Here is a 25,448-nt window from a genome sequence, read left to right as displayed (position 1 = left end):
TGACTGTAAAGGGAGTGCCGAGACTGTAGAGATTATAGAGTATTAAGTAACCTTGAGCCGAGGAATATTACGTGGGATATGAAAAAAGAGGAATTTCGTGGAATAAACGATTTGCCAAACCCACTCCGCTGCCTGCTCTACTAACAAAGACTGTGAAAACGCCATTTACTTATCACGTAATGATGTACAATTGCTGCTAATGTCTGGTTCGGTTCATTTCCAGGATGTGTAAAAGAAAACGAGCAGATTCCAGATGTTAATCACACCGTCATCTGTTTTGTTTAAGTTTGATGTTCGCCCTGAATGCCAAAAACCAGCAGTTATATAATACTAAGCAAATTATTAGTGTTAGAACTCTAACATTACTGTTGTATGTTACATTATTCTAATAAGAAGAAGAATGAGGCTATAAAAATGATAATAAAAAGACATTCGAACAATGTCTGGAACATGAAACATGCATCAGAGGCTTGTGCTCTTCTTTAACACCATTCCGATGTCCGATCATTACCTCTACGGACACACGATTACAATGTTTATCAGATGGACCAGACGTTTATTTAGCTTGTGTTATTTGGATCTTTGAGGAGTGTGTGTGAATATTTTATATTGAGGTTATGAGTAAGTGGTGAATGTGATAAGATTAGTCAGGGCTGTGTGTTGAGTGTTGAGTGTGCTGGTTATTATTAAGTGTGTGTTGGTATAGGAGTGTTGAATGTATTAGTTAGTGGTGAGGGACTGGTGATTGTTCTTGCTCGACGTGCTCTTCTGCTCGTTGTATAAGGCTTTGGATGGACTCGGCCAGGCTGTTGTGTTCACACTGCTGGATAAACTCCTTTGCCATCTTGCCAAGGTCAAGCGCCTGCGAGCAAACGCATTCACATACAAATGTAAATAGTTCAAATGTAGAACAGCAAACAACAAATAATAAAATAAACTGGAGTAAGATCTTAAAATGGTCACGACTGCTACACAAAATCCATATTTGCCCATATGATTAGTCTGGGATTAACAAGCAGGAAATTTGGATTATTAGTACTTTTCTTATGCCCAGCTTTAGTAGTGGATATCAGGATTCTAATCCCCCAAACAAGAAATCTCATAAAAGCTTTCTCTGCGCTTACTGTACGCCTTGTATACACAATATTCTCACACTGGACATCCTTTCAAGACACTTAATTCTGTTTGACTTTACTCTAGTACACCTGTATACTATAATGATTTATAATCAAACTATCCGGTGTCTCCCACAAGAGTCTGGTTCCTCTCATGGTTTCTTCCTCATGCTGTCACAGAGGCCACTGTTGTCTCTGTGGTTCACAGAATTTCCTCTTATACGAGTGATTAGATAGAGACAAAGTAGAGCTACATATTGAAATGTCAGAGTGTATTGAATGGTTTTTCTGTTGATTTGCATTTAAATTGTCAGGGTTGCTCAGGAATGATGACAATTCCTTATTCTGTGTGAAACCTGAGTTCATTAGAAAATAGCACAGGCATCTACAATGGGATATAAAAAAAGAAACTGCCCTATGCAGCTCTCTAGCCAAAGTGGCCGCTTCATCTCAGTTTCAGTACTGGTCACTAATCCCTGCACTAGCCCAAGCAGGTTGATTCACAGATCAAAAGATTATTGGATACTACTACTGTTTTAGACAAGCTGACTTTTTGAACTCGTTTTGTGATGCTTTTCTATTATTATGGAGATTAAAACCATCACGCGTTTCCTTCTGTGCAGGTCATGAAAGCGTTAATGTGTAAGAAGAACCATAGACACAGAAGCCTGGGGCAAGAAGGTACGGCAACGAGTTCAGTCAGATAGAGCAGAGGATTATGAGCTGAAATGAGCTGGATTTGGTCATTGTGTTCAAGATAAGATAAAGGGAACAATACTAAAGGGAAGAAGTTTAAAATCTTTACATGGAAGATTTGGAATGGTCCTCAGTTAAAAACATGCAAAAATGTACCCATTTATAAAAGCATTATTTGCTCTTACGTTAATGAAAAACTTTTTTTTTTTTTTTTTACCGAATTATACAGTAATATGAGTTACGAGCGTTTCAAACTCGCATGCTATCACGCAGATGATTGCACAAATTGTTAATATGCCTGAAGTAACGTTTTCTTAATTTTAGGATAAGGATTTGGCTTTTTATTATCACTACAATTATTATGTTATTGACTTTAAAAATACATGAGGGCCAGAGGGGCACATGCAGAAAAAACTAAACAAAGCAAAAAAAAAATACACCATTTGCCAAATGTTTGTCTTGGGGCTATGTAGATGACCAACATCCTAAAATGGGCTCCTAACCCTGGGCATGACCATTTCTACCTATCAACAAGGTGGAATTGTGCAAAGCTAGAATTTTAATATACAGTTCACAACTACCACAGCTCCATGAGGCAGGGGAAATGAACTAGATTTACATACACAGCATGTAGGATACAAAGTTATCAACAAAATAAAAAAGAAATCTGAGAATACTACAAAGCTAAACCCCGATTAGAGAAAAATTTGCACAGCAAACAGTGAAAGTTGATATATTAAACAAAACAATAATATAGCTTGTAGAATTAGTGCTTGCTTATGTGCTTAAGTGTCTACAATGTAGCTCAGCTTGTGTTGATTTCAAGACAACCAGTGACTCAACCTGCAATCTGTTTGAACATCCAGAGGAAGTTCAATTCTGCCACGTGAGTGCCAAAACAGAGAAGAGCCATGGGGCATGTCTTTCTGGTTTCTTAATATATGGGAAAAGTGTGTGTTTCTGCAATGGTACGTCGTACAATGCTGGGTTTGATACGTATTTTCAGGGAAGTAAAGATTTGTTTTTGGATTTATAGGTTGTGAATTTTATGTACACAGCTACAGAAAGCCACTGCAGTAATGGGGTGATCTGGGGGAATGAAAACAAGCTACATTCTGGACCAGTTGCAGGCGTGTGATAACACGCAGTTAAAAGACTTGCCAGGAGCAAGTTGCATTAGTGCAAACTCAAGTCAAGCACCTGAGTAGCCTGTGTGGATTTTAAAAGTTGTGAAGGGGATAATTATACTTCTGTCTGATTCAGAAACATGAGCAGAAAATGTTAGCTGGTTGTTCCAGAACTACATGAAACGCTCTAGATTGCATCACACACATACCTACACATCACATCACATGCTGTCTGTACATGCTAACCAATATGTACACAGGCTATTTATTTATGGCCTTTTTGGCATAATTACTCTGTTAATCCACTTTTACAATTCATTAGAAACAAACATCACAAAAACATGTGACTACACTTGAGATGAGTTGACTAATGATTACACAGGTCATTATTTGTTTATTCTGTGTGTGTGTGTGTAAATTCAAAGGTGAACAGGAAGAAATTTACCTTCTTGTGGTTGTTACAGAGAAACCAGAACATGGCGAGAGAGTGAGACAGCAACGCCCTCTGCTCTAGACTGTGAGACAGTGTGGTGCTGTACGCAGGATGTGTATTTACATCCTGCTGCTGAGCCTCCAACATTACGCTGAACATCTGATTCACCTCTGAACACTCTGCCACATCTGAATACATACAAAACATCATAAGCGACAATGTACGCTGAGATAATGTACAGAGCAACCGCACTGTAATACAGCAGATATATAAAACACCTAAACACCCACATTACAGTGGCAAGCTTGTGGTCACGTGATCATGTCGTACATCGTGTCCGATCTTTTTCCACCTTTAATTTGGCGCCGAAAAAAAAGCTCAAGTATAAAACTAGGAGAAAATCTTATGTGGCAGGATGAAAAACAAAACGCCTATAATAACCTGGTTGCATAAGAGGCTGCGCTCGGAATTATTTCTAATTCACATTTAAGCTCATGTTAATAATAATTATGGTCACATATATAAATTATCATTATTATTATCTGTAAAGTGATTCTGATGAACCCTAAATAAATATCGCCCTTTCGGTTTCATTGAACTGCTGAATTGCCTCCCAAAAAAAGCTTACAAAGCGTGTACTGGATCTCATTGTCAAACAAAGAGCTCAACAAAGAAAGGCCCAACGAATTTACACACCGAAAACAATAAGAGAAAACGGGGGCACTACAGTGACAAGATTAATGAGAGGACAAAAAGAAAACTTATCAGGGAGGCTGCCAAGAGACCTACATCACTAATAAAGGAGCTACAGGAATAACCTGGCAAGCACTGGTTGTCACAAGGGAGTGTCAGGACTATAGGGTGGGGTGGCAAAATGAATGTCTTTCCTTAAAAAATAAATAAATAATAATAATATGAACAACCCTTAATTACCTCAAGATAAAATAATTTAGAAGATGCCCTACCCAGAGAGACTTATAATTATCACATTCATACAACTGACCAACTGACTGAGGGTTAAAGGCCTTGCTCAAGGCCCCAGCAGTGGCAGCTTGTGTTTGCTGCGATTAAAATCACAACCTTCCAATAAGAAATCTTATATCTTAACCAACAAACTTCCACATTTGGAGCTCTAAAACTACCACATAAATATATGATGATGTTGAGCTGATGAGAGTGAGGGAATTAGACATTTTTAAGCTATGAAGCATGATCATACAATGGGGCTGTGTCTCTTCTCTTCAGGCTTCATCATGCTCTGAATTCTATCTTTATCTTGCAGCTGAAGATGAGGAGGAATTTTGGCTTCTAACATGAAAAGAAGCCAAAACACAAATCAAAATCAATAACTGAACAGCTTCAGATAAGAAGGTTAAAAATCTTTGGAGTGGCCCAATCAGAAACCAGATATAAATCCTATTCTATCCTATTCTGTCCTGCCCTGTGTAGCCAAAATATTGTTTATTTTGAAGTTTTTCTTTGCCTGAAAATCCAATCCAATTTAATCCAATTCAATTCAATTCAGTTTTCTTTGTATAGCGCTTTGAACAAGGAACATTGTACAAAAGCAGCATTACAAAGATAAATAAGTTATCAAATGAGATTTATTAAATTGAATACATTTGTATTTGTTTTACATTTGAATTTTGTTGGTTATCTCATCAAAGTAGGAAAAAGATCTGTTCACACAAAGCCAGCAGTTTGAACAGGGATGTCTAGACTTTTGTTATTAACCACACACATGATTTTATTTTAGTTAGCAAATGATGATGAATCTATTTCCTGAACACAAATGATTGCATGGTAATTGTGCCGGATGGCTGGCCATGTAAACACCCTGAGGTCAGTAGGCAAGCAAATACAATGTGTCATAAGACAAAGCTATTTCCTGTTCCGGAGTTTCATAGGAAAAGTCATCTCTTTGTACTATCAGTAAGCAGGAACCATGACTCTGAAGTACACTAATTAAAAAAAATGACTATAGTTTGTAAGCAAATATCATGTCACTTAACTTGTCATAACGTGACATATATGTGTGTGTTTGTATATACAGTATATACAAACCCGATTCCAAAAAAGTTGGGACACTGTACAAATTGTGAATAAAAACAGAATGCAACGATGTGGAAGTTTCAAATTTCAATATTTTATTCAGAATACAACATAGATGACAATTCAAATGTTTAAACTGAGAAAATTTTTCATTTTAAGGGAAAACTAAGTTGAATTTTAATTTCATGGCATCAACACATCTCAAAAAAGTTGGGACAAGGCCATGTTTACCACTGTGTGGCATCCCCTTTTCTTTTTATAACAGTCTGCAAATGTCTGGGGACTGAGGAGACAAGTTGCTCAAGTTTAGGAATAGGAATGTTGTCCCATTCTTGTCTAATACAGGCTTCTGGTTGCTCAACTGTCTTAGGTCTTCTTTGTCGCATCTTCCTCTTTATGATGCGCCAAATGTTTTCTATGTGTGAAAGATCTGGACTGCAGGCTGGCCATTTCAGTACCCGGATCCTTCTTCTAAGCAGCCATGATGTTGTTATTGATGCAGTATGTGGTCTGGCATTGTCATGTTGGAAAATGCAAGGTCTTCCGTGAAAGAGATGAAGTCTGGATGGGAGCATATGTTGTTCTAGAACTTGGATATACCTTTCAGCATTGATGGTGCATTTCCAGATGTGTAAGCTGCCCATGCCACACGCACTTATGCAACCCCATACCATCAGAGATGCAGGCTTTTGAACTGAGTGCTGATAACAACTTGGGTTGTCCTTGTCCTTTTTAGTCCGGATGACATGGCGTCCCAGTTTTCCAAAAATAACTTCAAATTTTGATTCGTCTGACCACAGAACAGTTTTCCCACTTTGCCACAGTCCATTTTAAATGAGCCTTGACCCAGAGAAAATGCGTGTGCTTCTGGATCATGTTTAGATATGGCTTCTTTTTTCACCTAAAGAGATTTAGCCGCTGATGGCGAATGGCAATGTGGATTGTGTTCACTGACAATGTTTTCTGGAAGTATTCCTGAACCCATGTTGTGATTTCCATTACAGTAGTTTTGAGAAACTCCTTTCTGATATTGCCGCAGCATTGGGGAAATTGGTGATCCTCTGCCCATCTAGACTTCTGAGAGACACTGGCACACTGAGAGACTCTTTTTATACCAATCATGTTGCCAATTGACCTAATAAGTTGCAAATCGGTCCTCCAGCTGTTCCTTATATGTACATTTAATTTTTCCGGCCTGTTATTGCTACCTGTCCCAACTTTTTTGGAATGTGTAGCTCTCATGAAATTCAAAATGAGGCAATATATGGAAAGATATTTCAAAATGTATTACTTTCAACATTTTATATTTTATCTATATTCTATTGTGAATAAAATATAAGTTTATGAGATTTGTAAATTATTGCATTCCTTTTTTATTAACAATTTGTACAGTGTTCCAACTTTTTTGGAATCGGGTTTGTATGTATATATATATATATATATATATATATATATATATATATATATATATATATATATATATATATATACACTACAGACCAAAAGTTTGGACATACCTTCTTATTCAAAGACTTTTCTTTATTTTTATGACTATGAAAATTGTAGAGTCACACTGAAGGCATCAAAACTATGAATTAACACATGTGGAATTATATACATAACAAAAAAGTGTGAAACAACTGAAAATATGTCATATTGTAGGTTCTTCAAAGTAGCCACCTTTTGCTTAGATTACTGCTTTGCACACTCTTGGCATTCTCTTGATGCCTACTTTGAAGAACCTACAATATGACATATTTTCAGTTCACTTTTTTGTTATGTATATAATTCCATATATAATTCCACGTGTTAATTCATAGTTTTGATGCCTTCAGTGTGACTTTACAATTTTCATAGTCATGAAAATAAAGAAAACTCTTTGAATGAGAAGGTGTGTCCAAACTTTTGGTCTGTACTGTATATATAATATATATAAACTTTTGGTCTGTACTGTATATATAATATATATAAACTTTTGGTCTGTACTGTATATATAATATATATAAACTTTTAGTCTGTACTGTATATATATATATATATATATATATATATATATATATATATATATATATATATATATATATATATATATATATAAAAGCAAAGTTACGTAGTACAAAACTAATAAATTCACAAAATGGCAAACCATGTTTTTCTTTTTTATATTATATCGATCAGAGCTCCAGAGCTCTGCATATTGCCCAATATTTAATACTGAGCCAACTCCTCTTAGGAACCATGCAGACTCTCTGCAAGCTTTCCGTTGCCAGGTTACGCAAAATCTCGAAGGTGTGATAGCAACAGGCTTGAAGACACGTGTCGTCGGTTCACACCCGAAGTGTGGGTCATGTCCCTCACCATCACATGATTTTAGGACATAAAACATCAGTTGGTAGAACTATAAACACACAAATATTATCCAATGCCAGTCGAACATTTCAGGCCAGTGCAAGTCAAAGTATTTCTATAATATCAGTTTTTGGGGTAAATCACCTCACAGCTGAACTGTATGCTTGACAGAAGTTTCTGATCCTGTTAAAAATTAATGATGAGTTTGTCAATCTAACTGTTTATCCTAAAGAAGAGATCACGATTTATCCCATTTTATATCATACCTGATCGGACGCAAAAATAATTTTTTCCTTTTGCTCCTTTTCAAATACTTCATTATTGTAATATTTTTTTAAGAAAGGAGGAGTGAAAATGATGAAAATCAACAGTCATACATGTTGTGTATCAGTGAACATGATGTATGATAGGGTATTGTATTATTTATATTTGGCAAACAATCCACCCAAGTTCAGAATGTGCTGAGTGTGTATTGATCCAGGATCAGCTTATGCAGTATCAGCAGTGCAGTGTATGCAGTGGGAGTGGCTGATCAGAGTGCAGAACACACACTGAACTCAGCACAGCCTGGTTGTGGGAGGCACTGCACCACGCAACAACTGTGCTGAGAGAGAGATAAAAAGAGAGAGAAAGTGATGGGGCAGGGAAAGACACACGAGGGACACATTTGCATCCGGAAATGAGGGTATATCAGGGTGGGGTTTGCTTATTCATCAGTATGGTCCTGCAATGCTTGATTTGTGTTAGGCTAATGCATCAGGACATAATAAATAAAGTCCTGAGTCCTGATATCCTGAATCAGGACCTCCGTCTTTCTCCTCACTTTAAAACTCAAATGTCACCAAGTGCTGGGCTGGAATATGCCATTTAATAGTGAGCCACTGAAATGAGGTTATAGCTGGGATTGGTAAACACATTCAGGCCATGGCCTTGTATGAATCCACTACAAGTACCTTAACTTATACCGATTCAATCCAATGATGAATTCTGATCCAATCCATTTACAAAATTCATGTATTTATTGCAATGGTTGTGTGTGACTGGTATGACCCATGCATTATGCATCATGCATCTAGACAGACACAAACTGTTGTAAAGCAGGATGCTGAGCACTGGGGAAACATTTATATTGGATTTATAGCACATACAGAATATTTATAAGAAAAATTAAGTTGCAGTCTAAGTGTCTCATTGTTCTGAGTGCCTTCAGTGCTTTCTTCTGAGCTACTTGGTAATGTTTTTTTTTTTTTTTTTTTTTTTTTTAATAAACACTGTTCACATGATAAACAATACACACGTGCCTTAACTATGACTTTTTTAGTCATGCCTATCCTGGTCAAGATCACAGTGAATCCTAAACCTATGCCAGGAACACACCCAGGCAGAAAAAATACACTGGTTGGGAGAGTTCATTACAGTTCATTTTAAAAACATGGATGTGTAGACAAGTAGATTATGTCACAGAAATTCAGCATAGACTGCAACCTCTGGGACTGAACCATAAAAGTTGGAGCTGTGAAACAGAAACTGCTGCTCAAGCTGCCACAAGATGCAAAATTATAACACTATAAAAAAGAAAAATCATGCATTCTTCACTATGTAGTTATTTAAAAATTATGCAAATTTGAACAAAAGCGATCAGTGAGAATGGAAGAAAAAGTGACCTAATAATGGACCCAATAATGCTCATCCTCGCTGATGCACTGCCTTTTTGTAATTATCTTGCAATTTGATTGGTTCATTTGGATTGAGATAAGGAAATCACACTCACCAAAGTATTGTGCGCTCTCATGTTCCTTTTGACTGTAACTTTCCATCAGCTGAGACAGGTGAGCATGCCATGTTCTGGTAACCTGAACACACGTGTGTGAACACACAAAGACACACACAAACAAATTAGCGGAAGCGTAAATAGGAAGTGATTAGACAATAGACAATTAATAGAAGGTGTTGATGTACCTCTTCATAGAGTGAATTTGAAATATCTGTCTTTTCCTGTTTCATGAAAACATTTGCCATCAAAAAATAACCTCCAGCAGTCACCAAACTGTCCAAACCAAACTCCTCACTTGAATAGTACACCTGCATGCACAAACGCACAAACCTATACTCGGTGCAAATTCGACATTTACATAACACACTTGTACTCACAGACAAACCCAATATACAGAGTAGACACACAAGTAAAGACAAACATCATTGGCAAAGTGTAGCAGGGCAGAGCTGTAGTCTTCTTTGGCTGAGCAGAGGCGGCCCAGCGTTCTGTGAAGCAGATGAAGAACTGTTCGACTGCAGCCTGGATTCTTCCTTACCATCCACTCTGCCTGTGAGAGGCAGTTTTCAGCCTGAGACAGAGAACCTAAACCTGAGGAAAAAGGAAACTGGATCTTTCATATAGAAATGTTTTAGGACAAACAGGAATCTGGAGTCTGGATACGAACAATGTAGTGGTAGGGACTTTGTACATTTCATAATGTTACATCCTGAAACTAAAAAAAAATTACTTTTAAATTAAATTATATTGCATAAACTGACACAAACAGTTGCATTTATTCAAGTAAATATATGTGTATATTTTTTTATTTACAAAAATAAAATATTTCCAATTGTACAAGTGTTCAGTCCCAGTGCTACAAACAGGCCAAGTCTACCAGTGCAACTTAAAATGCCAAATGCTCTCATAGTAGAAATACACCAGATCCTGGAAGATCCTAAGTGTTACAAGACATCATACTTAAACAAGCAACATCATAAAAGTGAGCTATAAAAAGTCTGGTACAAAGCTCTGGAAAGGATCTGACAGGGTTTTTTCTTTTTATAAACTTCAGACAAAATTAAATCCATTATTGCATTTTCTTTTTGCCAAATAGAATGTTAGAGGCCAAATAAACATGTGGAAAAAGCTACTCTTTTAAATGAACCCAAATATTAAAATGTATACCTTTTTCGAAAATGGTACATTTAACATATTGAAGACTGCTCATTACACTGAGGAAACATCTTGATTTTGAAGCATGGTGATGTTAGCATCATGCACTGAGTTAACCTATGCTTCTTGGTTGTGTGTCATTAATTTCCTGCCACTGATTTTGGAAATCAACCTCTTCATAGTGGTTGTAATTTCCCATTATTAAAAACTGAATTGATACTATTCCACACTACTACTATAATTGTTTTGAGAGATGGAGTTTGTGTAAGTATATTCCCTGGGGTCAGGTGTATTTATATACAATCATGTGACACTCTCACACTGTAAATATGACTCCTAATGGCAACTGGTTACACCAAAATAAATGTTAGGGTTTTCCACAATGTAAGTAAATACTTATGCAATACAATATTAAAAACCTTTATTTTGATTAAGGGCTATTTTGTGTACATTTGTGTCAATCACAATCACACTTGTTTCGGTTCCAATGTGAAAATGTTCATACTTGCTAACAATAATTGAAATAGTAATACAGCTCAGACGATGACAGCAATTAGACACAGACTGCAGTTCTTGATAGCATATGCATCTTAATTTTAAAATGCAACCATGTAATTTAAGTACTGCCAGCGGAGAATCCAGTTCAACGCTGCAGAATTGTGCTCTGTAGGATCAGGATGAAACTTGTGTGTGTGTTGGCTCACCTATACTGACTTCAGCAAGCAGCAAGTAGGCTGGCACCAGTTCAAGAGCCTCAGGGCCGTAAATGTCAATAGCACAGCGCAGGACGAGCTGAGCTGCTGGCACTGCCTCGCTGTACTTCCCTTCTGACACCCAGTTCTTAGCTGTAGCATGGGCAAGCTCTCTTAAGTGCTCCTGAAGTCAATCAAACAAACAACCCGATTAAAATGTTGCTTCTGGAGTCAGCAGCAGGGAATTAGGACAAAGATATTTAGGGACAGACTGTGTGTGTGTGTGTGTGTGTGTGTGTGTGTGTGTGTGTGTGTGTGTGTGTGTGTGTGTGTGTGTGTGTGTGTGTGTGTGTGTGTGTGTGTGTGTGTGCATGTATGTGTGTGTTTGTGTGAGATCAATGGAATTTGAGCACAGACTATTGTAATGGTGTACCAATCTTTTCAGTGTCTGCATTTGATAAATGTCTCGTTCAGCCTTGAAACTGCAGAATGGTGCAGGGGTTCGTATAGAGATCATCAGCTCACACACTTTCTCATGGATGCTATTCCAATCTGCCTGCTGGTGAGTCACATCACTGCAGAGGGACACAGAATAAAAGCCATATATTGCTTGTTAGGCAACAAAATATTGACCTTTGCAGCACTTATATAGCAAGAGGCTGCAATATGCAGATGAGCGCATAACTAAATAATTCATTTTTGTGCTAAACATCCGAGTGGCACAGTGACAAAGCAGAAGGGAAGCACAATCGCTTTACAGTTACAGGGTCTGTCTGGAATCTCACAAATTCTTCCAAGTGTCTGTGTGGGTTTCTGGTTTCCTCCCACCTCCCATAAACATGGCAGTAAATGTGAATGAGCAGTATGTGCTGCCTTGTGATGGACTGGCTTAGGATCCATAAGGTCCCTGACTAGAATTAAACCCTTACTGTAGATTTAACAATGAAGATGGACACCTTTTTAGCCAGACTTCTTAGATGCTTCAGATATATTTTTCTGTTGGAAATGCATTACAATGACATTACAATTAAACAAAACAAATTCTGATCTTACTCTTCTTTCAACCAGCAATTTGTGTGCAGCTGATTGTTCTGAGTGGCTGCATAATATGTAGCTACATAGTTCATGGTTATACAGGTGTTTATAACCACATGCAGTTGGTAGCACATCAAAGCAACTTACATGTAGACAGCTAAAGAGAAGTGTGCACACTTCAAGAAAACTGGGGGAAAAAATGAGTGTATAAAATTAACACTAAATACAATTCATGTTCTATTCAAAGAACTAGACTTTGAGTGTCACAAAACAAATTACTGAATAACAGCATTTAGCATGTAGCAGTCTGTCATTCTCTGGAAAAGAATTAATCTCAGTCTCTAAAAGCTCTCTTTCTCTGTTGACTTTGGCAATGTCCTGTTTCCACTTCACAAGTAGGAAATTGCACACAACGATTCATGAGAAACCGGGAGAAGGGTGAAGGAGGAAAAATTTAAATGAGCAACTAACTCTCCCAGTTTTTGGGTGTTTTTTCAGGGAAATGTTTCAGATCACTGTCTTAATAGAAGATTCATGATCCAGTTGTCATGTTTTTTTTATTTTATTTTTTTACCAGAAGCAACCAAAATTTTATTCTGGTACTTTGAAAAATCATAAAAAAGTCATACATTTTCCTGGAAAGACTTCTGAATAGTTTGTTGGCATTAAACAGTAGATATAGAGACTTCGCAACATGGCAATGCTGACATCATCTGAAAATCCTCAACGTTGTTCTTTGAACTGTTCTTGCACTCTCTTCCAGGCAGGTTTGCATCCGTCATTTGAAACTTCTAAAAAGATGTTCACTTTTTGAACTTAACTAACCACAAATATATATACATGGTAAGTATCTGGCACCACGGTGTTGGCAGTAGCTCCAGCAGTTGGATTGAGATCGAAGAAACACCTCAAACTTGTTGTTGTGCTCCTTAAACCATTCCTAAACCATTTTTGCTTTGTGGCAGGGCACATTTTCCTGCTGAGAGAGCACACAGCCTTCAGAGAATGCCGTTCCCATGAAAGAGTGTACATGGTCTGCAACTATGCTTAGGAAGGTGGTACATGTCGATTAACATTCTCATGGATGGCCGGATGCAAGGTTTTACAGCAGAATATTGCCCAAAGCACCAATCCGCCTCCACCAGCTTGCCTTCTTTCCACAGTGCATCCTTGTGCCATGTGTTCTCCAGGTAAGCGCACGCACCCGGCCATCCAGGTGTTGTAAAAGAAAATGTGATTCATCAGACCAGGCCACCTTCTTCCTTTCCTGTGTGGTCCAGTTCTGATGCTCACATGCCCAGTGGTGTGCTTTCCACTGTGGACAGGGGTCAGCATGAGCACCCTGACTGGTCCCCGATGCACTGTGTATTCAGTGGTTCTGTAGGTGACTGCTGCGGTGCATTATTTGGACATTCACTTTTTAATTTTCACTATGACTAGTTATATTCAATAAATCTAGATATATTATTATGCCACACCTGTATCCCTGCAGTGTTTCGGAACAGAAGCCAGAAATCCATTCCTGCAGGTGAACAATTTCTATGCTGCACAGTCGACTCAAAAGGTTTTCTGTGATTGGCTTAAAACAGCTCACATGACCCAAATCAAAACTAGAGGCATCCCAATCAGGTTGTCATTTTCCATTTTGCAGGAACCCAATGCGCAGTGTACCCAAAACAGGATGTAAATAATACTGTTATAGGCACCATTACAGACAGGGAATTTTTCTCGGTATGGGAAAGCATGTGGTTCTATAGCCAAGTCCCCGCGTGTGTGTGTGGTGGGGGTGGACAGTTCTGGCGCATTATTTTCTCTGATCCACGCCCCCTCACACTGTCTGCACTCGTTATGCACAGACTCACTGAGCACACAGTCTGCAGGTTTAATGTCAGCCCCGTTTTTTTCCCCTCCTGTTTAAAAGGACGCAGCTCTCAGCAGCTCGCCGCCCCTTAATTCCACCCCCGGCTGTTTGAACTAAATTGCCCTTCCTGTGTCAGGAAAGGAAACGCTCTGCACCGGGACTGAAAACGCTAAGGAGATACACGCAGATTTGGCGCCCCCTAGCGTCCTGCACTTCATCTCGGATGCTGACCACATCTGCTTTTCACTTAAAGCTTTCTTATCGTTGTTACGATTTGCATTTCTACTCCAGTGAAACTACTCCTTTTACTTTAGTAAAATTACTCCTTTTAAATGTCTACTTTAGTAAAACTACTTTGCCATTTGTTCTTACTACTCTTTTTACATTTATACATCAATAAAAGTAATCATTTTATATGTATACACCAATAAAACTCCATTTTCATTTCTACTTTAGCAAAACGAATTCTTTTGCAATTATACTTCAGTTAAACCACTGCTTTTACATTTTTACTCCATTAAAACTACTCCTTTTACTTTATATTTTACAAAATTACTATTACTACTACTACAAAATGTTATTTGATCTTTTTCTTCTTCCGGCTGCTCCCGTTAGGGGTCGCCACAGCGGATCATTCTTCTCCATTCCTCGTACTTTATACTTCAGCAAAACTACTAATTTTACATTTAAACTCGAAGTACAAAAATAATTTGATTTGTATAGACATCAGTGGTGGGCCATGCATTTGGTACCTGGGCCTTCTATGGGGACCTACCTGACTTAATTCACCTCATAACACCACCACCATCACGTCGCAATTATAGAAACCATAACTACTCTACTAAAACACAATATACCAATGTGAGGCGTTACAGAGAGAGAGGCATTTCACATATGGAGGGTGAAAACCATTTTACTAAAGCAAGAAACCCAATTAACACAACTACAAACCTCTACACTACAACCACAACTGTGTCACATACATCATCTGGAGCAGTTCAGAATCAATATTTGTCTAATAACATGACAAAAACATTAAAATGTAAATAAAATACAACCTACTCACCAGACAAGCATAGTCATAATGTGCACCGCTCCTCAGAGGCTGTTAGTCAGTGGTACCACTCGTATTCACTTGTCTGGAAGTGGTGAACAAACCCTTTCCCGAGCTGAGACAAGCTAACTAGCTTCAGAGTTGGCCGACCTCCTCACCATGTCTAGCTTTTATTTAAAATAGATTTTAAGTATGTCTAAGACCAAATCAATTTCTCTTTCTCGGTATGCATAAAAAAGTCTAACTCTGATGTATTCATGTGTGCAGCACGCTACAGATGTGTTTTGCCATTCAAACTTGGCTGTAACAGTTTCCCTCTGACCAACTAATCAGAAGATGAAAAAATGCTGAGCTATTCTGGGCCAGCTAGCTGCCCTGTGAGGCAAATAAGAAATCTGATTGGTTAAAGAAACAAGCTCATTGATAATATTCTCTATGGCAAAAGGGACATCAGCAATAACTTTGCAGGCCCTGGGCAGATTAGATTGACATGGCAGCACATAGAGGCTGAAATCTGATTGGACAAAAAAATATCTAACATCCACATACACGTGCTGGAAGCAGTGCAGCCAAGAGAAACACTACGAAATGAATAAAATGAACAAATATTAGAATTTATGTTGTAAATGTAAGTCAGTGCTTCTGATAGTGTTTAGGCCAGCAGAGAAGGCTTTGCTGGCCCTGACCACCCGATAGACATTAGCAAAAAAAAGTAAAAGTACAGATCTGTGAGAACTAGGTTTTATTCTCCTGTATATTATAACTTTTAAATTAGTTTTCTATTGTTACAGAGACACACAGTAAGATTACCCTTTACTTCACAGAAACTCTCACAAGAAGTGTGGCCTTGTGATCCAGGTTCTTACTTAACCCAATTCATGAATTTACTTAATAAGGAATGGCATGTTTTTTCTGGATTGATGCGAATATTCTGAATTAAATTTAGTGAAGTAAAAGATTTTCAAAATGTAAAAAACGATATAAAAAAATAAACGTAGGTACAGTGACAAAGCAAAACCACTTTGTTATGCTTTATTATTTTCCAGTCACAGCACATTCTGAAATGATTTATTTTCTCTTACAGCACAGAGGCTGGTCGATTCTGAATGATTAATGAACGTCACCTTTATATTTTACACTCCTTTACTGTTAGATATAATAAAGTAATATGCTCCACAACGTTATATGTTAGAGTAGGTATAGCACTTGCAGATTATATAATAGTCACCCCCTTGCTATCCTCTCTATTTATTTTTCAGACTGAGCTCAATTATGATTAAAAAAAAGCACTTTCTCATGATGGAAAACCTACTGGCCTGACAAACCCTAGATCTATGTGCAAAAAACTTCAGTACAGCAATTATTATTATTATTATTATTATTATTATTATTATTATTAATGTTTTAATTATTTTTAAAATGAAATACGCCATTTACTCAGTATATTCTTCGCTGTATATCTGGTAATAATTCATGTGAATAAGCTGTAGGATAAACTGTAAACCAGTGATGTGCAGTGAGGACCAGGGCAGGTGAGGTACTGGACAGATTGAGACAGATTTTTATATATATATATATGAACCCCAAAGAGAAATTATTGTATTCGCAATAATTTGGTTCGATTAGGCAGGGTTTTTAAGTCATCAGTATTCGGGCTCTCGGACGCCCCCATGCGGCAGGAGTAATGCCTGCCTCTCATTGTGGTGTTTTATTGGAGTTATATCGATAGCAACAAGCTTTATCTTTATCTTAGACCTGCAAGGCGATGGCGTGCAAATAAGTGATATACAAACACTATATCTGTGGTATTCACACAAATAGTCTCAGGATCAGGAATTACAGCCGAACTCGCGGATTTGACAATAAAAACGACCAGAATTATTAAATAGACATTTAATACACAGATCAAAGAAAAACAAAACATTTGTTTAAAACAAAATTATTTCGCATTTAATTACATTTATTTTTAGTGGAATATAACAGGGGCGGCACTGCCTCATCACTCACCACTGCCTCATTACTTATCACTGCCTCATCACTTACCACTGTCGTATCACTGCCTCATCACTGCCTCATCACTCACCACTGCATCACCACTGCCTCACCAATGCCTCATTACTCTTTACTGCCTCATCACTGCTTCATCACTCATCACTGCCTCATCACTGCCTCATCACTCACCATTGCCTCATCACTGCCTCATCACTCACCACTGCCTCACCACTGCCTCATCACTCACCACTGCCCCACCTCTGCCTCATTACTTATCACTGCCTCATCACTGCCTCATCACTGTCTTATCACTGCTTCATCACTACCTCAGCACTCACCACTGCATTACCACTGCCTCACCACTGCCTCATTACTCATCAGTGCACTGCCTCTTTACTGCCTTATCACTGACTCAACACTGACTCATCACTCATCACTGAATCATCATTGACTCATCAGAACACATTTCGCTTCCGACCATGTGCCTGTAAATCGTTTTCTTTTATTTAAGTTGCCATTGTTGCTTTTGTGCATTAGATATTAAACAGTTTGCTTGTTTTTAGAAATTTCAAAAATATATTTTTTAAGGACCACTTTGGACCACACACACACACACACACACACACACACACACACACACACACACACACACACACACACACACTTGAGTTCTGCTGACATATTGCCTTTTGCGCACGCGCGGTTTACTTTTTTGCGTCCATTAAATCAGGGTTCACATTTAAAATCCCTGGAGATTTTTCCAAAATATATTTTATATCTAGATTTCTTTGTTTAGAAAAAGAAAAGTAAAGAAAATATGCCGATAGCAGTTCTGGAACAAGATATTAATGCATCTTAATCAGTTGTGTGTTGTGCTGAAACTCACCAGTAGAAAGTAACACGGCATCTGGTGCACTGGAGGTGAGCGGGTTTCTGACAAATCTCACACAGTTTTTTCGTTTGTTTCGGGTTTGCCAGTGGGAAAACAGCCTCAGACATCATAGACATCTTAGTGCACGAACTTAGACTGCGCGTCTAATGGTAACTTTCTACAATGTACTTTAATTTGACTGGTTTCGATCTATCTGGTATCTAACACAAAAACATGTCCTGACAATCTATCGAGAGAAAAAATTTTTTTGACAATAGATGTACATGTTTCAGTGGTTATTCTCTCGCTAGCGGAGGCTTGCTGCATTTGTTTATTCCGCGTCTTCAAGGTTTCCATGGTTACGACTTTTAACCAAGGCAAACCGGAAGAGCTGCGAGATGACGTCTGATTTCTTAGTGACGTATTTCATTTATAGATATTGGCTGCAAAATAAAAGTTAAAGGCCACTTTAAACATGGGCAAACCGTCCATCACAACATCATACAGTACCAGTCAAACATTTCGGCAACCTTCTCCAGGGGGTTTTCTTTATGTTTATCTTTATTATCTGTCTATAAAATAAACACGTGTTAAACAACCCAGGATGTTGTCTATTTTAAATGGTTAAAATGTGTAACTACATTTAGTTTTGATGACAGCTCTTCTCACTCCTCTCACGCTTCCCATCAATAGTCCCAAAGGTGTTGAGTGTGTGTTGGCTGCATTTCCTTCACTCTCTGGGCCAACTCATTTAAAACATCTGAACTAGATTTAGGTGATGGTGATCTGGTGATGGTGGAGGTCAGGACATTTGCATGGACGGTGGTTTACCATGTTTGGTGTGTAAGAGGCTTAAATTCTATTAATGTTATGAGCTTTATACTTATAAACGTCTGAGATATCTCCAGAGAAAATCATTTCGTATGCCATCTTCTCTAATTTATCCTCATCAAATATCATAACAAAATATATTAGTGACAACACATGAGACATGTAGAATCTGTAAAATATAAAGTAGTTTGCAGCCATCAGAGTGAAGATGTGCAGCAGTAAACGATATTAGGCATTAGGAAAGTAATCGTCATAGTTTTGCTTACATTTAATAATGGACCAACATTTTATTTAATGTTTTGAATGAAATAGAAACATTTTAGTCATCTTATAAATTGGGGTCCAAAAATCTAACATTACATAGAAAATATTAACACAAAAAAAAACAAAAACAAACATGGTCTTGTGTGCTGAAATAAGTGACTTGATTTCAAGTTTATTTCTTTATTATTATTATTATTAATAATATTGAAAATGCTGTTGAAGGAATCCTGGAAGTCACCCGCAGCACCCACTTTTCCTGTGTCCTTGTTTACAATGTAGACCAATGATGTAGGTTCATGTAACAAAGTACCCAGAACACAGACACACACGGGAGACACATGAGAAGCGGATTCTGATGCATTTGTAGCAAAAAACCTCATGTAAATAAAATATAATCTACATAAAGTTCTAGCTCAATACATACATATCATTGCAAACTACATTTAGAGTTATTCTTTTTAATGTCCTTCCAGTCCAAATATATAAAAAATACAAGTGTTTGTATTCAAAGTTTGTGTTCAAATTAATAAAGGAAAATGACATTTCATATTGAAGCACATCAAAGAAAATGTTTAAAAACAGTTTATTGGTACACTATTCAGGGTCAAACATACAAAATGGTACACGCGGATAACATTTAGGTTACTATGTCAAAATTAGATTTATTAAAAAAACCTCCAGATAATAAAAGTGTCTTAACATACAACCAGTTTATCCTGAGTGTTCCCACGCACTCATCCACACACAACAATCCTTCCATGTCGGCCCAAACAATCTACAAAATCAATTGGCATTTAAAGACCAATGCTGGAAATTAATGCTATATGTGACAGATTTTTGTTTAGATTTGGAATGGAAGAACATTGAATTGGCCTTTTAACACAAATGTCAAAGCCAGCTAAAAGGAGCACATAATCAGTCCCTCAAGTTTAACATGGTTCAGCCTTTTTTTTTTTTGTGCAATGTCGAAGTTCACAGAACGCTGAGAAACATTGCTGTGCAACAACCTAGTTTTATTCTCATGGGCTACACATCCTAAATAAAGCACGAATAATCATACTGGCATCTGGGATTGCAACAGAATTAAAATGAATTTCCATCGAATGTATACCAATGATGAAATAGTGCACATAGAAGAATATTTACTATTAATTGACTTGAACAGGACAGACCAGTCGCTTCTCAAATGCTATCAGAGATATGAAACTGTGTGGGCTTTCGTCTAGGATATTGCTCAAATGCAAATGTAAAGATCATGATCTCATTAGAAAAAGTGAGAGGTTTACTAGTTTGTAAATATGGTAGTACTGTAATAGGCTCCTAAAAAACCCAACAAAAAAAAAATAAATAAACCCAACCCATAAAGCTAAACAGAAATAAAACCACTGGGCACAGTTTATAAATGCGGTTGACTGCCCCTCAAAAGGCACAAGCATTAGAGGAATAGTACCATGAACAGGCTCAAATTGTTTATATTATACCAGAGAAAAAAAAAATTATGTGCATGGTCATTCTAAAATCTTTTACTAAAAAAAAAAAATTAAATATTACATTTGTGAGTTTATCCATCAGACATGTACTAAAGTTGTGGTTCTATTTAGTGCAGACTCTGATTACTAGTAATCACTGGAAATCAGTGAAATTTTAAAAATACTAGTGAAAAAAGACCAATGTGAAAACCCCAAAAGAGTGAATCTCCTGCAGTCAAAAACGTCCCCATTCAGCCGACTTTGTACAGAGAGGTATCGTGAATATTGTTCAGTCTCACACAAACACTAGATAACTAACTCCAATGCGAAACCACCAAACATCTGTAGCTGCACTCGTTTGATATATTGTTTGTATGTGCTGCATTTTACTGAAAATGGCAGTTTTCTCAGGTTCAGATGGATGGCGGCTCCTTAAAAGCTATTAGTTTTTTTTTTTACCTCTGGTGGGGAGGGGAGGGGGGGGCCAAAAACAACAACAACAAAAAAAAACCCCACAACAAACACTGCAATGGAGTGTTTGTGTAAACCTTCTTTGGCTGAAAAAAACAAACGCAAGACAAAGCAGAAGAAATGATGTGACTGCTGTAATCCAGGATGAGACAAGAACTGAAACCAGACTCTAGACTACAAAAATGTGTAAATAAACAGGGAGGTGTGTGTGTGTGTGTGTTATAAATGGCAAAATTTTCACAATTCTACAAATGTAAAAACCGTCTGCTGTTCATTCTCATTTTGTGGATGTCACAAATGAAAGATGTTGATAACGTGAGCGCACGTTTAACCACGTGATGGCCTGGTTAAACAGCTTCCTTGCTCATTTTGCAGATGTCTTCTAGCATGATCGGTGCAGTTACGTCATTATCGGTATCCATTTCTGTCGCTGCGTTGTCTATGTTAGTCTCTTGTTCCTTGACTTTACGCCTAGCCTTATCCCTCTCGTCCTCTTTTCTCTCCTGTTCCAGCAGGCGGTAGTTGATGCCCATCCCGACAAAAAGAAATATGCTGGCTATGATTAGGATGATGCCGCAGCCAATGTATGTGTATTTGTAGTCATGGTAGACATCATTTAAATAGCCTGTGAAAAAAGAAAGAAAAACGATTGCATAATTGCTTACTATTGTATCATATACTATATTGTATTATATTAGTATAATTTAAAGCATAATACAAGCATGAAGTTAAAACATTACTGATCTGAATGTCCCAGTTCCATTTATAACAACAAACGCTTTTATTACATCATAAACCTGTTAAAGAAGTGTCAAACATGGCTCTACTTAAAAAACCTCTTTATATATTATCAGTCCCTGATTATATTCTGGTGTTTTGTATGAACTAAGTGTGATCACACATTATACTGTTAAATCTGAAATATTTATATTTATGCACTACACAGCACACTTCCACAAACCAAATAATATTACCTAAATTAGCTTTCTACTAAAGTGTGACTTTGGGGAATTTGTACTTATTTCGGCCACAAGAGCATTAGTACGGTCAGGTACTGGTGTTTTGGGAGGAGGCCTGGTACATAGCCAGCATTCCATTTCATCCAAAATGTATAGGGTTGAAGACAGTATAACTCACATGATTTGTATATAAATACCTCAAATTTGCCAAAAGTCTACTTGTCAGACTCAGCTATGACTCATTATTCAATTAACTCAAACATAAAATATCTTTGAAATAAAGTCAGGTCTATAAATACTTGGACTTCGACAGTAACTACACACTTACCCAATAAGGGGGGTCCAACAAGCACTGGACCACACTCCACAATGGTGACGAGACCCACGGCACTGGAGAACCTCTGCGCCCCCACTATGTCCATGAGTGTTTCAAAAAGCACGGAGCTGAGCCAGCCGAATGCCACGCCAAAAAACACTGCATAGACAGAGAAGCCTATGAAGTCCACGGACAAGGGTGCAAACAGGTGACACACACCATTATAAAGTACTGCTGCTGCGAAGAAATACTGAATGCGTGGGCGAACCCAGCGCGTGTTAGCCACCAGGCCCATAGATGGCCGTGCCACCATGTCTGTGAACGCCAGTATGGAGAGAAGGAAAGCTGCCTTGTCTTTGGAGATGCCCATGCTCTTTGCATAGTTGCTGAGGAAGACGAGTGGTGCAAACAGACCAAAAAACATGATCACATTGCCCGAAAGGTAAAGCAGAAAACCACGGTGCTTAAATAGCGTCAGGTCAATAAAGCTGTTGATTGTCTGAATCACTGTTTTCTTCTCCTTCTCTTTGGTCTCTTCTTCCGTTATTTCGAGTTTGGGCTGTGGTTTGGGTCCAATGGGTCGCATCAATGCGCCGGCCACACAGCAGTTAAGCAGCGCACCACCCAAAATCAAAAAACTCCCCCTCCAGCCAAACTGATCATACAGCCAGCTGTTCAGAGGTGCCAGTGTTGAGAGGAACACAGGACTACCAGCCATAGCAATGCCGTTAGCAATCGGACGCCTCTTATAGAAGTATTTTCCAATCATTGTCAATGCAGGATTTAGATTAAATGCTAATCCAAGACCTGCAGGATAAAGAAGGAAAGGACAATTAAACTAAACAGGACAAACAATCATCAAATGTACTGTGATGGGATAAATAAATTGACTGTGTATTTGTATTCTGTTGATACTTTTAAGCTGTTTACAAAATGTATCAAATCTGAAATATAAAAGTATAGGTTTCAATAAAACAAATTTTATGCATTTTTCTTAGTCACTTCAGTAAAACAGCAGGCTCTCTATGCTCTCACTTTTTCATACAGAATTTGACCTACAGAACAATGGCAATACAGAGAGCAGTTAATATAAGTGACCCCACATGTAAGACATCAAGGTTTGTACTCACCTCCTATTACACCCACACAGAGGTACAATCCCATCACTGTATTACAGAAAGATGCAGCAACCAAGCCTGAGCCGGCCAGACAGCCTCCCGCAATGATGATTGGTCGACTGCCATATTTGTTCACCAGGATGCTGCTGACTGGTCCTGTTTCAAAAGAGAGCAGAATCTTGGTTGGAAACTAAACAAAAAATAAACGGTAAAGGGTACAAAGCAAGTTGCATTATTTTTCCTAACAGAAGTGTAGTGTAAACTGCCACAGTTAACCCAAACAATGTTCTAAGTCATTGTACATGCAACACCTATCGTAGTCACTTGGCTTTAGTTTGCCAAATGACGCAGGTTTTTTTTACCTGCGTAATTTGGCAAACTAAAGCCAAGTGACTACACAAGTGTGTAATAACAACCACAAAAAAATATCATATGGGATATTTTTACGATAGGTGTTGCATGTACAATGACTTAGAACATTGTTTGGGTTAACTGTGGCAGTTTACACTACACTTCTGTTAGGAAAAATAATGCAACTTGCTTTGTACAAAAGAGGAAAAACACGCACTTTAATATTAGAAGGGTTCTAGCAGAACAACAGAACTTATCTAAGCTGTTTAATGTTTGTATTGGTCTGGCAGGATGACCTGAACTCCTGGAAAACCTTCATTAAGAAAGAATACTTTCTCCCCGTCTCCAGTAGATGGCAGTACAGGACCGCTGTAACGAACTGTCTTTCAAGCTGTTGATACAAGTGAATGCAAATGGGTGCAATATGTGCTTCCTGGCTTCCTGTCAGTGGGCTTGCATTCTTACAACCTTATTCGTTTCCCATTACCCCAAAACAGCAAAGCTTTTACCCTAGAAATGACAAGATTAACAGAAATCTACCACAGCTTCACATTCTTTTTACTCTTATTTCCAGTGAAATTGAAAGGGAGGCACGTTCCCAGTATATGGTAGTGTCTCTGGATTCAGACACACATCTCATTTACAGTTCCAGCCTCCAAAGCATAACACTCAGAGGTGTCTTTGTGCTCAAACACCTATTAAGGATCATAACTGGCGACAAACTTGGACAATCTCTAAGCATTGGCTACAGACCTGAAAGGAGCTGGGAACACATTCAGTCACAGTCAAGGAGGGTTTGGTAATCCTCCAATCGACCACCGGATACACTAATGTATTCCGACAGGCTTCTGTGGCTCTGTACTAGACTACACAAACGGTCCATTACAAACCAGGACAATGGAAGCACAGATCAGTGTACATATGCACAAACTCTCCCACACACACTTTCAACTTTCAGACATTTTAAAAGGCAAGCAGAGCATGTGGGAGTTCGTTATGCTACGTTAGTTTCTATAAACTACAGTAAGTAGACATGAGCGATCATTCATTCATTCACACACACACCCCCACCCATCCACCCCCTAAGAGTCCATTTCATTAGTTATCATGTTCTCAATTTGCCCTAATATAAGTGTCAAAGTGATTCAAACAAACCATCCCGTTTGATAAATCAAGTAATTACATTGAGAACATTTCTGTACTGATTAGGCCGAGCCAGCATTAGTCCAGAACTTGCATCTCCGAGCAGCATGTAGAACACACTGGTCAAAAGCAAATGCTCAGCAAACGCTCGTAATGAGGGACTTAAACAAATGCATGGTCTAGTAACTGTTTCTAATTAGCAGGGACAACAGTAACTGCTGACTGAGTGGCTCACAAAGTTTATTCCTACATTTGGAAGTAAAACACCAGCACAACGTCTGAAGTAAGAAAGAACAAGAAAGAAAGGAACCGTTAAAGGT

At 38.0% G+C, this 25,448-nt stretch overlaps 2 protein-coding genes across 3 annotated transcripts in view; both read right to left on the bottom strand.

The window, feature by feature from the left end:
- Positions 1-535: 535 nt before the first annotated feature.
- On the bottom strand, positions 536-18,566 carry zmynd12 (zinc finger, MYND-type containing 12). Its single transcript, XM_083555427.1, has 8 exons — positions 18,222-18,566; positions 11,827-11,968; positions 11,406-11,577; positions 9,968-10,137; positions 9,732-9,854; positions 9,544-9,625; positions 3,384-3,559; positions 536-862 (listed from the first exon to the last, which is right to left on the bottom strand). Exons 1-8 carry the CDS (start codon positions 18,341-18,343, stop codon positions 725-727), a joined length of 1,125 nt encoding a protein of 374 aa, XP_083411553.1. The 5' UTR covers positions 18,344-18,566; the 3' UTR covers positions 536-724.
- A 1,306-nt stretch (positions 18,567-19,872) lies between these two features.
- The window catches only part of slc16a1b (solute carrier family 16 member 1b), a 30,038-nt gene continuing 24,462 nt past the window's right edge, over positions 19,873-25,448 (bottom strand). For both annotated transcript variants that reach the window (XM_083554789.1, XM_083554790.1), the window contains exons 3-5: positions 23,647-23,790; positions 22,529-23,323; positions 19,873-21,866 (exon numbers count right to left, since the gene is read on the bottom strand). In XM_083554789.1, the coding sequence (XP_083410915.1) occupies positions 21,589-21,866; positions 22,529-23,323; positions 23,647-23,790 (1,217 nt within the window). In that variant the 3' untranslated portion in view covers positions 19,873-21,588. The remainder of the gene's footprint in view (positions 21,867-22,528; positions 23,324-23,646; positions 23,791-25,448) is intronic.

This window comes from Silurus aristotelis (assembly GCF_946808225.1).
Source record: "Silurus aristotelis genome assembly, chromosome: 11".
In the NCBI taxonomy this organism is placed as follows: domain Eukaryota; kingdom Metazoa; phylum Chordata; class Actinopteri; order Siluriformes; family Siluridae; genus Silurus; species Silurus aristotelis.
The sequence above is the reverse complement of the archived record's forward strand: the minus strand, read 5'-3'. Positions and strand labels throughout refer to the sequence as shown.